This window comes from Phoenix dactylifera, unplaced genomic scaffold (genome assembly GCF_009389715.1).
Source record: "Phoenix dactylifera cultivar Barhee BC4 unplaced genomic scaffold, palm_55x_up_171113_PBpolish2nd_filt_p 000007F, whole genome shotgun sequence".
Classification (NCBI taxonomy): domain Eukaryota; kingdom Viridiplantae; phylum Streptophyta; class Magnoliopsida; order Arecales; family Arecaceae; genus Phoenix; species Phoenix dactylifera.
This window is the reverse complement of record NW_024067666.1, coordinates 4,268,372-4,282,483: the sequence shown is the minus strand read 5'-3', so window position 1 is coordinate 4,282,483 and position 14,112 is coordinate 4,268,372. Positions and strand designations below refer to the sequence as shown.

General features: G+C 37.1%; 1 protein-coding gene across 2 annotated transcripts in view; it reads right to left on the bottom strand.

Annotated features, from left to right (window-relative positions):
- The window catches only part of LOC120103847 (ATP-dependent DNA helicase 2 subunit KU70-like), a 30,612-nt gene that overhangs the window by 9,845 nt on the left and 6,655 nt on the right, over positions 1–14,112 (bottom strand). For both annotated transcript variants that reach the window (XR_003385116.2, XM_039115798.1), the window contains exons 5-13: positions 12,196–12,301; positions 11,952–12,069; positions 11,611–11,694; positions 11,446–11,504; positions 8,366–8,499; positions 8,205–8,248; positions 3,910–3,986; positions 2,799–2,946; positions 1,134–1,195 (exon numbers count right to left, since the gene is read on the bottom strand). Coding sequence is in view for 1 of the 2 variants with exons in the window: in XM_039115798.1 (XP_038971726.1) it covers positions 1,134–1,195; positions 2,799–2,946; positions 3,910–3,986; positions 8,205–8,248; positions 8,366–8,499; positions 11,446–11,504; positions 11,611–11,694; positions 11,952–12,069; positions 12,196–12,301 (832 nt within the window). In the remaining variant the exon portion in view is untranslated. The remainder of the gene's footprint in view (positions 1–1,133; positions 1,196–2,798; positions 2,947–3,909; positions 3,987–8,204; positions 8,249–8,365; positions 8,500–11,445; positions 11,505–11,610; positions 11,695–11,951; positions 12,070–12,195; positions 12,302–14,112) is intronic.

Genomic DNA, 14,112 nt, shown 5'->3' with positions numbered 1-14,112 from the left:
AAGCACTCATGCAAGTAAGATAAAGAATCATAGGAACATGTATCTCTTTCCAATTAGTGAAGACACATCAAGACTGCATCTTGCCCACTATAGTAACAAAGCTTAGCCAAAGTAACGTAGCTTAAAAAATCAGAGCCTTAGACGACTGTGACATTTCAAAATATTAACAAATTGAACAAAATATTAGAAAAGGTTGAACATATATACTTATTAAACCAAAGAAAAAAAAGATCAAAAGCATTAATTTCAGTCAATTTCGGCTGAAACTTGGACAAAACTAGCAAAACTGACTGAAACCAAAAAAAATTGGCCAATTTCAGACTAGGCTAGGCCAAAACAATTCGTTTCGGCACTTTAAACCATGATGGAGAGGCTACCAGGTGGGGGAAAGAAAATTCAAGGCATACATAAACCTATCCATGTATACAATATAAATAATGTATTAAAGAATGTTCAGTACCTAGGAGAAGTAGCTGCAGCTGTCCATTGAGGCCCCTTTATGTTTCTCACAAATAAAATGTGTCTTGATTAATGACATTAGAGAAATGAATCTTTAAATGGTTATCATGAAAGAAAGCAGTAGGGGATGAAGCTTCACAAATCAGTTTGATCAAAATAAAGTGAATGGAATGCAGCTTGAGTTATCTGCCAGGTCAACAGAATTGTCTAAATTTAGCAATAAGAAATTTGTAAGCTGATCTCCTTGGATACCATGGTTATACTACCAGAAATGCCGAGAAAAAAAGATACTAGAAAGGCTCAACATCGGGAGTGAGGGATGTCGCACCTTAATTATGAACCTTGCTACGAAGAAATTTTTAACACAGAATTCAGAGAGTCAATTCCAGATGAATGAAACAAGGATTGTCAACAAATAGGAAAGCTTATGCAAAGTGAAAAAGGAAGTTTCAGACAAAAACATATGTTCAGTCTACAAATATAGAACCAAAATAATACTGGCACTTCAAAACTACAATGACGAATAATACAAGCCAGCCAGATAATGAAAACTGAAAATGTCTTAGTACTTGCTAAAAAAGATATCGATACTACTTATATTTTCTATGCGAGCAATGATTTAGATTTTCTGCTCCACCTTAAGCTACTACAAGAATTAGCTATTACGTACTAACCGTTGAAAGCGTAACATTGACCTATGTAAAGCAATGAAAATGCGAGTACTTCCAACAATTTCCTGCATCATATGAAAAATGCGATTAATCACACCAAATGTAACAGTAAGCTTATGAGCTTTCTTTTTTGTGTGTGTGAGAGAGATAGAGAGAGAGGGGGGCATTTGATATCTAACAATGGATAATTGAACACTGAAGTCTGAACAGAAAGCTCCCTTTGGTAGACATAACTTGAATAAATAATATATGCAATAAAACATATGGAAGATTAACTTAAATTGGATATGTCCATTCCAAGTGATTTCGCTCACGGAATGTAATAGGCCGTTTACATTATCAACTTAAAGTGAACTTCAACATTTAATAATGACAGAATAATCAACAATACAAATATTAAAGACATTTCATATCATATGGCAAAACAACTAGTCTTTTAGCTCTCTCCTAAGCTTGAACTAAACCATGTAAATCCTTTTAGACTAGTTGTCCCGCACATTCCTTCCTCGGATGATAAGTCAGTTTGAGACTTCTAGATGCATGCACTACTCAATAAGCATCAATGAAATCTATCAATTTCGATAAGAATGCCAAATCATAAATTGTTGAAGTAGCACATACAACGAAGAAATGTCATTTGTTGTCCTGTTTCAAACTTAGAATTTGAATGCTTAAGGACTATTCATCCCAGCCCAAAATCCCACATTAAAGACATTAAAGACAAAATCTGAATTTGGTCGAATCAACTATCTTAAACAAGGCAGAGAGTAGGTTTGAAAAGTCCACAGTGGGTGGGATATCATGGGCCTAAGTCTCGAGGGAAAAGATTAGAGGCAGCAAGCAGGGGACTAGACCATGCACTTCAGAACAATAGGTGGGATCCAGCTTCCAAGTGTCAAGGAGAACCCAATGGCGACGGAGAACTTATTGCAATGGATTGCAGCGGCAAGTTAGGTGGACAAGCTGCAGCATTATCGCCATAGACACCAACCTTGTAACATTTGTTGCAGTGATAGGGCTCCCAAGCAGCAGGAGCAGATAGATGGGGGGCTAAAGAGAGGCAAAATAGGGTTGTCTATTATATCAAACTGATATATTTTCCTTTTCCCAACAAGCACTTGGTCTTATCTCCCTCTAGAGCATGTCCAGAGAGAGATGACCATATTAAAATGCATCTACCAAAAAGGGTGTACATATGATTCCCCTTATATGTGAATGACCATAAATCAAGGTTAGGCAGAGCTATAGGTGGCACATTCCTGGCCTAAATTCATATGTGGCTGCAGTATTGGAATTAAGTAAAGCCTTCACCTGAAATTCTTCACACAAACCCTACCACAAATAAGGACTGTTTCGCTCTATCAACCCTAACTATAGCACTGCCTTTGGATTTCATTCACTAAGCAAACATTAGATTTTTGTTCCCCTTATGGTGTGTCTCGTACCATATGAGAATAATTTACATAAATATTTCATAAAAGAATCTTTTCAGAAAATCACTAATGGTTCCTCAAGTCTTTTGCCATTGATGATCATGTCATCAGAGTTCATGGTCACAATACAATTTCATCAAAGCAATTAACATTCTAGCAAGCAACATACCAAAACACTACCGAATCCATGAATGAAATTTTAAGCTTTAATCAAAATAAAAGGCAGCATTCTCACCTCATCAGTTGGAAAAATAAATGTAGATGGCCTCAAATTGTGATAATCTTTTAAACAATCCAATGGCTTGAATCCTAAAAGGTGAAGCTGACCGTCTGAAATGTTCTTTATCTTAGATAGTTCATCCATAGAAAATTTTATGATTTCACTGCAAAAGTATAAGATTATAAGGCAAACAAACTAATTCAAAAGAGTCAGCGAACACGATAAAATTATACTCTCAGGCTGTGTTTGGCATCGTTAACACTTTTCTTTTTTAAAAAAAAAGGAAATAGGAATTCTCTTTCTATTTTTTTTAAGATTTCTGGCAACAGAAAACATGTTTGGTTCACTCTTTTTTGTTCTTAACTACGAGAGGAGCTGCTCAACGAGCTGGTGGGGAGATCGAGCATCGTTGATGGCCTCGTGGTCAGGGTGTTCACCAAGGGTCTCAAGGACAGAGCAGATCTGGGCAAGGACGAAGACGGCAGTGGCCATGGCGAAGTCCAGCATAGCTGTTCAGATGGCCACACGACATCGCCAGTACACGACATCGCCGTCCTCGCCAGCGGGGAGCCCCTCGAGGGTGTAGGGGAAGGTGGAGCAGGGGAGAAGGCAAGGAAGAGGAGGTGGCTCCAGTGAAGGAGGCCACAAGGCTGGTACGCGACTCTTGCACCTACCTTCTAAGTGCTTCGTAGTACCTTTTACTAATAGATTTGTTTCCTGCACCTACAACCGAATCCACTCATACACACACTCTATCCCATTTCAGGTAACAAAGGTCCCACATCTCGTGATCATCAAGACAATTTATAAAAGTAAAGCAATAATCATATCAATGAAGGAATTGTTCAACAAGTGGTCATAATACCACATCAGTTAGAGAAGGGACCTTAGCGGTCCTCATATACTCACAAGCCCATCAACCTAGCTTAAGCATTTGGGTTGGACTTTAGCAAGAATATATGCAAGAGTAACCAACTTTCCATCCTTAAAAGAAGTCATCTTATCAACTTGGGATACAAAAGTAGGAAACAAGTAAGACAAAATGATAAAAAAGAAATTACATGTAAACATGCCATGGAAAAGGTAAAATTTCATGCAAGCAAAAAACCAAGCCATGAATACCAACTTCTTATAAGGGTGAAAATATGTATGCGGCTCCTGAACTAGAGCTCCAGTGTCTGCGCATATAAAGGACCTTTCCGTCTGCCAAACCAACAAATGAACATATGTTATAGCACTATAGAAGAGCCTAAATAGTACAAAAAAGGGAACTTAATGGTAATGCTTCAAAATGTCTTTAAATGTGTTTTTTACTTCAAGTAATCATAAAATGTATCTTTGAGTATGTTCGAGTGACTACAAATTCTCAAGCATATAAGCTAGCGATGCAAATATATGATGCAAGAATATATGCAATAAGGAGACATCTTGTATATCTATGTGTATACAAGTACAGCACTATTAAAGATTATTTAAGCTTTGAAATTTCAAAAAGACGTGGAATCTCATCCTAAATCAGACAAATATTCATTAAATTAGGCAGCTTTAAAAAGTTAGCATTTTGAGATCTTACCTTAACATTACTTATGAATAGAGACATTATCTATGAGGTAGACTAGTAAAATAGTTGTCCAAGGTTTTAAATTTTGTGGGATGGGATGTATCACCGTCCAGCGTCATCCCGACACTTGGGATGGGGGATGTCTCTGGGCGCGCCAATCAAGATGCTATGGTGGCAGGACAGTCCCATCATAACATTTGGGACAGTATACGTTCTGGCATCTTGCAGGACATTCCATAGGGATTTGAAACCATAATTTACAAATAGCTTATGACAATTATATTTTGAAGAATCCGGTCCATAACCCAAGCCTAACTAGACTTGGGCCCAGGCCTAATCAAATCCACCTCCCCAACCCCTTTCTTTTCTTTCTCACACAACCACCCACTCTTCTGCCCGTACATGACGCCCCCTCCCTCACTCTCCTCTTCTTCACACGAGCGCCACCACAGCACCACCGTCTGTCTCTCGTTCCACCACCATCTACCCATGTTCCTTTGCTCCATCTCTCTTCATCACTCGCCCCATCTCCTCCCTTCTCTCTCCCGTAAATCCATCTGCCCTAATTTTTCTCCATTCTCTTCTCCGCAAGGGTTCAATGTGGTACATTAGACCTACTCCGCATAGGTTAAGTGGGGCAAAGCTACTCCACAAAGGTTAAATACAGTATACTGGACTTACCCCACAAGGGTTAAATGTGGTAGACCTTCTCTGTAAGGATTAAATGCGGTACTTTAGACCAAGCCACACGGATAATGTGACCATAGTCTCATAGATTGATGAGTTGAGAACTATTTCGGAGAATAGCTTACAAATTGATATTTGATAATATATGCGAAATATTGATTGCAAAAATTCTATCTTTATTAACTATTAATTTGTTTATGCATCCATAATTTGTTAAAAACTTCTTTTCTTGTACTTACTCGATCCATCTAGTTATTATTTTGGATACTTATTGGGCTTTTTGCTCACTATTTATCTCTTTCTTTTCAGAGCCTAAGGCTTAGGAGTGGGCACAGAGTGCTTGGAGTGTAAGCTTAGAGCAACACCCAAGACCTACTATGGACCCAGCCTTGTTACTTTAGTTTCTTCTAGGGGAAACCATCTTTTGTAAACGTTGTTTTGGAGAACTTGTTAAACCTTGGAGTATCTGAGAAGTTATGTTAGTATGTGGATTTGTTTTGATAGTTAGCTTGTGGTATTGTTAATTCTGGTTATTTTTATGCTTTGTGTGTGGCCAACCCAAGCTATTAGAAATCTAGATAGTTTGAAACTTTACGCTTGCCTATGTTTGTTAGGTAGTTGTTAGAATTGGTTAAATTGTTGTTGATAGGTTATCACCTTGCATGCTCGTGGGGCCTATCCTTATGCATAAAGAATGAGAGTTGCCATATATAGGCCCTTTCCGGGACAGCAAGAAATTCACCACGCACAGGTGGAAAATACACCCCTTATTGCTAATTGAATTATAAGCAGGAAAACCCCAAACTTGCCTGAACATTATGGCAAGAAAAAGTTTGATTCAGAGGGAGAAGAAGCGGCAGAAATTGGAACAGAAATATCTCTCAGCTTCCACCGCCAAGTTCGGGTCATGACAATATTAATGCACATAATTATATTAATCCACATATCATGTTCGTAAGCTGCAAGAAGTGCTACTAAAATTGAAAGATTACCCATTAACATAACCCAATTTTTTGGTGACCATCCATAGTTCTAAATTATTTTGCAGATATATCACTTCAGATATAGTGGTGCACATGCTTATTTTCTAAGCTATGAAGGTCTGCATTATTATAAGATTATTAAAAATAATTGAAATTGCAAAGATACCGAAGAATAAACTGACTGAAAAGTTCAGTGGGGCAGATCAGCACTACACTAACAAAGAACTTCAAAAATTCCAATAGCAGTCACCATTTGCAACACATAGTTCTATAAACTTACCTCAATGAACATGGAGTTATCTCCTAATAAAAAAATTTCTTTAGAAGAGCATTCATTTTCTCTTGCAGCATTATAGAAGTCAAATTGCCATTGCAAATTGAAGAGACACTTATAATTATATACAAAAAATCTCTATGACAATAGCTTCACTAAAATTGGTTTGGAAAATTATGACCTTATCTCCATCACTCAGATATTCCAGTAGTAATCACACTCTGCAACATAGTCATAAATAGATAATAGCTGAACCGAACAAACATGAAGTTTTGCTTCTTTATAGCAAGTGAACACACAAAATTGAAATAATAACGAATGAGAGGTCTTGGAATGTTCTACCAATTGAGGCCCACGCAATACATTAATAAAGCTAGGCTGAACTTTAAGATTTTCAGCCACAATCACACTAGGCCCATGGGTATGCACGGCGAAAAAGTCCCGATGACAAATGCCTCAATAAAGTGGCTGTAATAAAATTATAACCTCAACTGAGTAGATTGTTCACTGAATGCAGTACAAAGCATCCTAAAGAGCCATATCTGTAGCATTTCCTGATCTTTGTCCACCATATTCGCTGTCTCTTGGCCCAAATTTCCCTTTCTTTTACTTCATTTCTTCTTCATGACTTTAGAGCATCCTTCAAAGTCGCACGAAGCACAAGGACTTCAAACGTCTTATCATTCACTATTCAAACTTGATAAATTCACTCCCTAAATGGTGCAGTTTTGGAAAACTTGATAAAAGAAGGTGCCGATGAACATTATGATTATTCTAAAACCATAACTGGAAGATCAACATCAAAGGTCACTAGTCACATAAAAAATTGTTGCAGAAACAAAGGAACCTCTTAGCCAACTGGCTGAATAGATGGTCCAAGTACCTTCAAAATCTACTTTCTAATACCATAAACACACCTATGATCTTAAGCAGGGTTATGAACCATGCTTGGCCCAGGATTGCCTTAAATTTAATTTGGGCCTTCAATTTGGGACATGGTACAATCCCATCTTAATTGGCTAGGTCCTAGACCAGCCCTGCAAACAGGCCCTACTTCACAAGATATTTCCAAGATTATACAGAAGCTTTAAACAAAAGCGAACACAACAGAGATCAAAATTCGAATCACTCAAGACATGCAGAAAATGATCTTAAAATAGGCAAGCTAACAAAAAAAAACAAAACAGAACAACAATATCAAGGATATCATTTGAAAAATGCATGAGGAATTTGTTCATATAGAAACTGGCATAATTAATAGATATGAAGACATCAATCAATGGGCCTATCGACATCAGAATGTATCTGTCTCACTTACACATCACCTCACTGGTTTCACACTTCTGATTATAGATCTAAAGCCACATAAGGAAATGTTGTTCACTAATAATGGGTATTTGCTCCATAGACATTGCTTTAGCCCAATGAAAAATGGACACAAGCAAAAAATAAAACAGGATTATCTAGTGTTCCTTCATGCTGCATATTTTTACAAGAATATTCCAAATGGCCCATCAAGCCTAGTTTTACTTTAACATTTAAATTTTAGACAATAATATAGCAGTAAATTAGGAGATTTTTTTTTTCTCTTTCAGCAAAACCTACTTGCACTAGAAATCTAGAATATGCAAACATACACATTCAATTCTATCTTGAACATGTTACTTTCTTAGCAAAGCAATAATTTATAGGGTTAGCAAGCCAAAATTCACAAAATACACCAACCTTGCTTTTATCATTGCATTTACCTTAGGTCCTTATATAAAAGTGACATATAGAAAAATATTCAAATTATAATTTAATGAATTTAAAAGAGGGGGTGCAGGATTAAACAAGGCTGTGTGGCACCAAATACAATACTTGTATATTTTGGGGGGTGCAAGAAGCAGAACACTTTTACAGAGTATTACCCTCACCTTTAATGGAAGATTAGTAACAGAATCAAGCCACATTATTTGTCCTAAAAAGAACAAAGCAACAAATTCCTCAATTAATAATATGAACATCACAAGGGAGTGTCTTCGTGACACCTAATTAAAAGACTACGAAAACACTTGGATAACAGTGGCGCATATACCTGGTGAGGTTGGGCGGATCAAAGCATATGTATTCACTTCAATACAGATGTCATTTGCAATAGAGAATCTGATGGTTTTGACTTTGCGCTTCTTAAACATTCGTTTTCTCAGCTGATCTGTCATATCTTCCAATCTGATATACACAAATTACCAAATCAAACAACAAAGGAAGAGCAGGATGAAATCTAAACAAAGATTCCATGTGATTGCAAAATTAAGAATGTAGACAATAAGTTGCTTATAAAATAGACCATGATCATGGAACAGGGCAGACCATTCTCAGCAAACTCCGTAACTCAAACCTCCAGGATCAGATATCTATCTAGAAACTAACATTAATGTAAGTCATAAGCATGCCTACAATTCTACTTTATGTATTAGCTGCAAAGCAGCCAAATGAATAAAAAATGGCACCACTTTTAAGTGGCTAAGACATAAGCATAGTCATGCATGAACAGGCAACCCAATCAGCCGCTGCTGAAGTAATAAATTGAGGGTGTGACAATTTATATGGTATCATAGCGTAAGTGAATAAATCATAAGCCGTAGAGTCAGACATAGGATGTGTAGGTGGACAGACACTAGGAATATTGGGATGTTAATTTATGATGATTGTGGCATAAATTATCTTAATAAATTTATAACTAATTGATACGTTTATTAAGAGTTTGCTGCTATCTGACAGATATAGGTTAAGATGCCTCCACATTGGACATCAAAGGCTGCTCAAGATGTTGTTAGAGAGGCATCAAACCAACAGGATAGTGGCACTTCCCAACAGGTTGGTGGCACTCATCAACGGGAAGGAGTCATTGATTCTGCTAGGAACCATCAGAAAAAACAACCGGAACCTAATATAGCCCAACTAATGCAGACATTAGTTGGAATGATGCAAACACAGCAACAATTGTAGCAACAGTTACTGCAAGAATGATAAATGCAACAACAAGTGCAAACACAGCAACAATTGTAGCAACAGTTACTGCAACAATGATAAATGCAACAACAAGTGCAAACACAGCAACAACAAGGATGTGAAGAGCGGCAAGAGCAGTGAAGAAACATTGCAGAGTTTAAGAAGCTGGCTCCACCAGCTTTTAAGGGGACTATAGAACTGTTAGAAGCTGAAAATTGGCTTATGGAGATAGAGAAAGCATGTGTTGTTCAAAGATGCCGTGATGATGAGAAGATCCTTTATGCATCCTGTATGTTGCAAGGTGAGGCATTCAATTGGTGGCGGATGCTGGAATGCAAATATGAACACGATAGGGAATCACTCACTTGGGAAAGATTCCGAAGAGCATTTTATGACAAGTACTTTCCTTGGAGCATGACTCAAAAAGAGCATAAGTTAATTCGTCTAAAACAAAGACATATAACCGTTGCAAAATATAAGGCTAAATTTACTGAGGAAGCTAAATTTGTTCTAAATTTGATATGGACCATGCTCGATTGATATTGATGTCTCATAGTCCTATGAATTTTTTGATTTGGAACATGAAATATGTTTTTGAGAAAAAGAGTTCTTATTCGAGACAAATTTGGACTCGCAACCAGACCGTGTTTCGTTACCCTGTCAGTGAGGGTTGTATGTTGGCATTTCGATACCCTGCCAATGAAGGTTATATATTGGCACTTTGATACCCTACCTTTGATGGTTATATAGGGCACTTTGATTATTACTGAGCTCATATTCTGGCCCAACCATATGGTATAACTATGGTCATAGTTCTTGGATGTCAAGATGAACTTGATGTTTTGAAAAAAATTAATTTATAAGCAAACTTTAAATTTTGAAATGACTGGATTTGCATGGATATTGTTTCTGATAATATTGTATACTTAGATTTGGTTTTGAATTGATGTATTTTGCATACTTATTTTTAGTATATTATTATTTATCTTATGGCTTGATTTATCTAGCTAAAGTATTCATTATTTACTGGGCTGGAAGCTCATGATTCGAAATCTTACTATTTTTACAGATTTCGAGAACTAGCTTGACCTAGGGTTGCATTATGGGAGAGCGACTAGAGCCAGAAATTTTGGCATCTTTAGTTTAGGTTCCAGTTTTGTTAAAGTTTGATGCAAGACTTTTGAATATTGCACATTTTGTGAGACATTTAATTTTGATTTAATTATTTAAATTAAAAGTTATCTAAATTTATTTCGTTATTTGTTTATGATATCATGTAGAGATGCCATGCATGTTTGTGGAGAGAGTTTCCTATAAGCATGTGACAGCTGCCGTAACCTCCAACTCACGATCTCGGGTTGAGAGCATGATAGAAAGTCATGCCTTTATCATGTCTAGGCCCAAAATAAATTCAGACGGTGTATATCTAATATGATACAAACCAACTGATGTATATATAGTTCTTATATATTATTTTTATCAACAAGAATTCAAGCTATTATGTAAAATAGCTTTTAAAAAGTGCGAGCGATATTCAAAAGTAAAGCAAGCAAGAGCCTTTTCCCACGGAAAATTAAACTAGAAGAGCAACTTAATCGTAGAAGTTTAAGAGACAAGAGAAGCAGCTTAGGTTTCCTTTCTTTCAAAAACCATTGCTTAGCCCCCTAGGTTTAAATTCCATGAAGGTGTTCTAGGATTGTAACTAAAGGAATGATGATGTAAAGGACATTTGTGACTCAACACATATGGCATGGGCCTATGGGCTGTGAAGGCTCGCAAAGCTAATTTTGGTTGGGCCTACCACCCAGGGATTGTAGCCCTCTAAAAGGCATTTGTGATACAACACATGGCATGAGCAACAAAAGCTTGCAGAGCTAATTCGGGTTGGGCCTACTTTGTGGAAATTGTAGGGCCTTCTAAACAAGGTAAGGCTACGAGGCCTTTGTGACACTCTTATTTCGGTCTTTTCATTAGTTACTTTTAATTACTCCTACTTTGGCCTTTGTGACACTCTTACTTTGGTCTTTTAATTACTCATGCAAGTTAATTAGATGGAAGGAGAGTCTAACTGAGATATGCAAGTTCAATATAATTTATATGAAACTAACCAATTTTTAGAAATCTTAATAACTTTCAAAAGACAAAGTTGTTCAGCTAGCATACATTTCACCTGCAGATGGCAAAAACTGGGATATATCATCACCTTCCAATCCAAGCAATTCCTGCAATACCAAGAGTGCAATACTTTTTATTGATGCAAATGAATCCATATCCAACAACATTTGACTGAAGAAAGCATTAGATATTGTTGAAAGAGGTTAAACATACAGCATAAAAAATGGATACGTTGAACTCCTCATCTGGCCAACTCAAAGGAAGAAGCTCAATTGAGATGCCAAGGTCTTGTGTGTCCTAGAGAACATGTAAGAAATTGGAAGTTATTAAGTAAATATTGATATGAAAAATTTAAACCACAAGACAAATGCATGCACATATTTGTGTGTACTTATGTTTGTGCATATGTGTGTCTGTGGGTGTCTGCGACTTAGAGGACATCTGATAATTTACTAAATAAATGTTAATGCATAAAAAACTAAGTCACAAAACAAATGCATGCTTGCATGCAAGCATTCATGCATGTGTTTCTGTCGATGACAAAGCAGCAGTACTTTAGCACGTTGTAGTGTCATCCTAATCATGTCTGTTTTCGTTGCCCCTGTTATACTCCCAAAAGGATCATCTTCATTAGTGAATAGTAGAATTCGCTTGCTCACAGATTTTGCGGATCTGAGAAATTATCAAATAACAAGGATACAAGATTTAATTAGTAGAAGCACATGGCACAGTTAAAAAACAGGATGATCAGTGATGGTGGGTGGGGCATTGTAAGGAAGAAGGGAGTGCAAATCCTACCCCTTGCGCAATAGTGCCTGTGCAACCCAAAGAGCATTGTATAAGGAATTCTCTCGAGATCCAGAAACAATACCATATCGACTCCCAATGTTGCTCATAAATGTATCTGCATGGTCTCATAATCAGGAGTTGACTCGTCATGAAAAATAAGATTCAGAATATTCATGTATTTTCACTCCTTTTCAATTATTAACAAGCATGTTTTTTTCTCAACAAGAGAGAGAGAGAGAGAGAGAGAGAGAGAAACGAGGCATATCAAGTTAGTATTTCGGAAGTTGTAACAGAGGAAATGTATCAGAGTTGCAGAACTGCTTGTCTTAATGCAATAAGAACAATGGATTGTGATTCTCTATCAGATATTAGGACTGCAAATGGATTGGGTCAATCCATGAACCTAACCTAGTTAGGCCCAGTCCAACCCAGCATTTTAGACTGTTAAGGACTGGGTCTACAAATGGCCTGTTTGAAAACTTGGTTCTGGCACATATGTTTTCTGACCCAGCTCAGACCTGAACCAACCCATGTACTAAATGAGTTTAAATTGGTCAAACGATAGATGACCCAATATAGATCAGCCTCGTAAAATTAGACTCAACACAAAAACCCATGATTTTGTAATCTCTAAACACTCTATCACTCACCCTATGGCTATGTTTAGGTTTGAATATGGTGTTTTATGCCTGTTTATTTAGAGGTTGAAGGCTCAATTAAGGTTGAATCATGTTTGTGTCAGTGACATTAGGGGTAACAGTCCACACTACTTCCCCTTTTTTGTTCTCTACACTTACCTATCGTGCATGTTGTTATTATTCTATTTTAAGCATAGAATAAATTGTCTAAGTTCTACTTATCTTGCATGGAACCCAAATCTAGACCAACTCACTCCCAGACCCAAATGCACGGTGTTGGGTTTTGGCCATCCTAAATAACCTGAAGTGTGTAGAAGCTTTTCCATGAACCTGAACCAACTCAATTATTCAACAGGTTGGGTCCACATCTAAAATCATGACCCAAAAGCTCGTGTCCAGGTGCCTGGCCCAATCGTAGGCCTACCAAACATGAAGAGGTCCGACAATGTTTTTGAGCTTTAGGGTTTTTTTTCCATGAATCAAATACTAGCACTTGAATTCAAAATTTTAATGGCTTCTTCCACTTGTGTAGAATGTTGTATTATTTAACATTGCCCTTGTTTAACTATAACCTGAACCATAATATCGGGATTGCTTATTATCTAAATCTGACAACTCTTATTTTGCATGTGATAAATTAGTATTGTGTATGAACAGTCTCTATAAGATTCACTACCACAAAGAATTCTTTTACAGGGAAATACTTGAAGGAGGGTGTATTTGAAAGATTAGTAGACCGCCTTTGTAGCAAACATACACTTTGATAGTGCCTTTGGAAAATGTTTTTAGTTTAAATAAGAGAAAACAATATATACATAGCTGATCAAATGAGTGTTACAATAATTTATTCTATTTTTCAAGAGAGAGATGGTCTAAGGACAAAGTAGGAAAACAAAAGAAACAATAGGTGGGACGCCCTAATAGTTGCACAGGAGTTTTAGCTGAATCAACTAATTGAACGATCTGAGAACAATCTCCTATGGATGTCTACTTAACTAGCTTTTGGTTATACCTAAAGGTTAAAAAACCAATGGGACATTGGTCGGTTGGCTGGCACTTCTCCTTGGCAAGCTCCACAAAACCGGTACCAAAAATTGTACCAATATGTTGACAGTTTGGTACGTTAAGTTCAGTATGGTGCAGAACACACCATGTGCCGAGGCAGGCTTCCAACACTCTTTTCTCACTCCGTCCTTGGTACTAGCTAAAACTGGGTAGTACAAGTCATTACCATGCAATACAGGATGATTCCGCTCAGTCTACACTAGTACTAGCAAGTTTGGCTTAC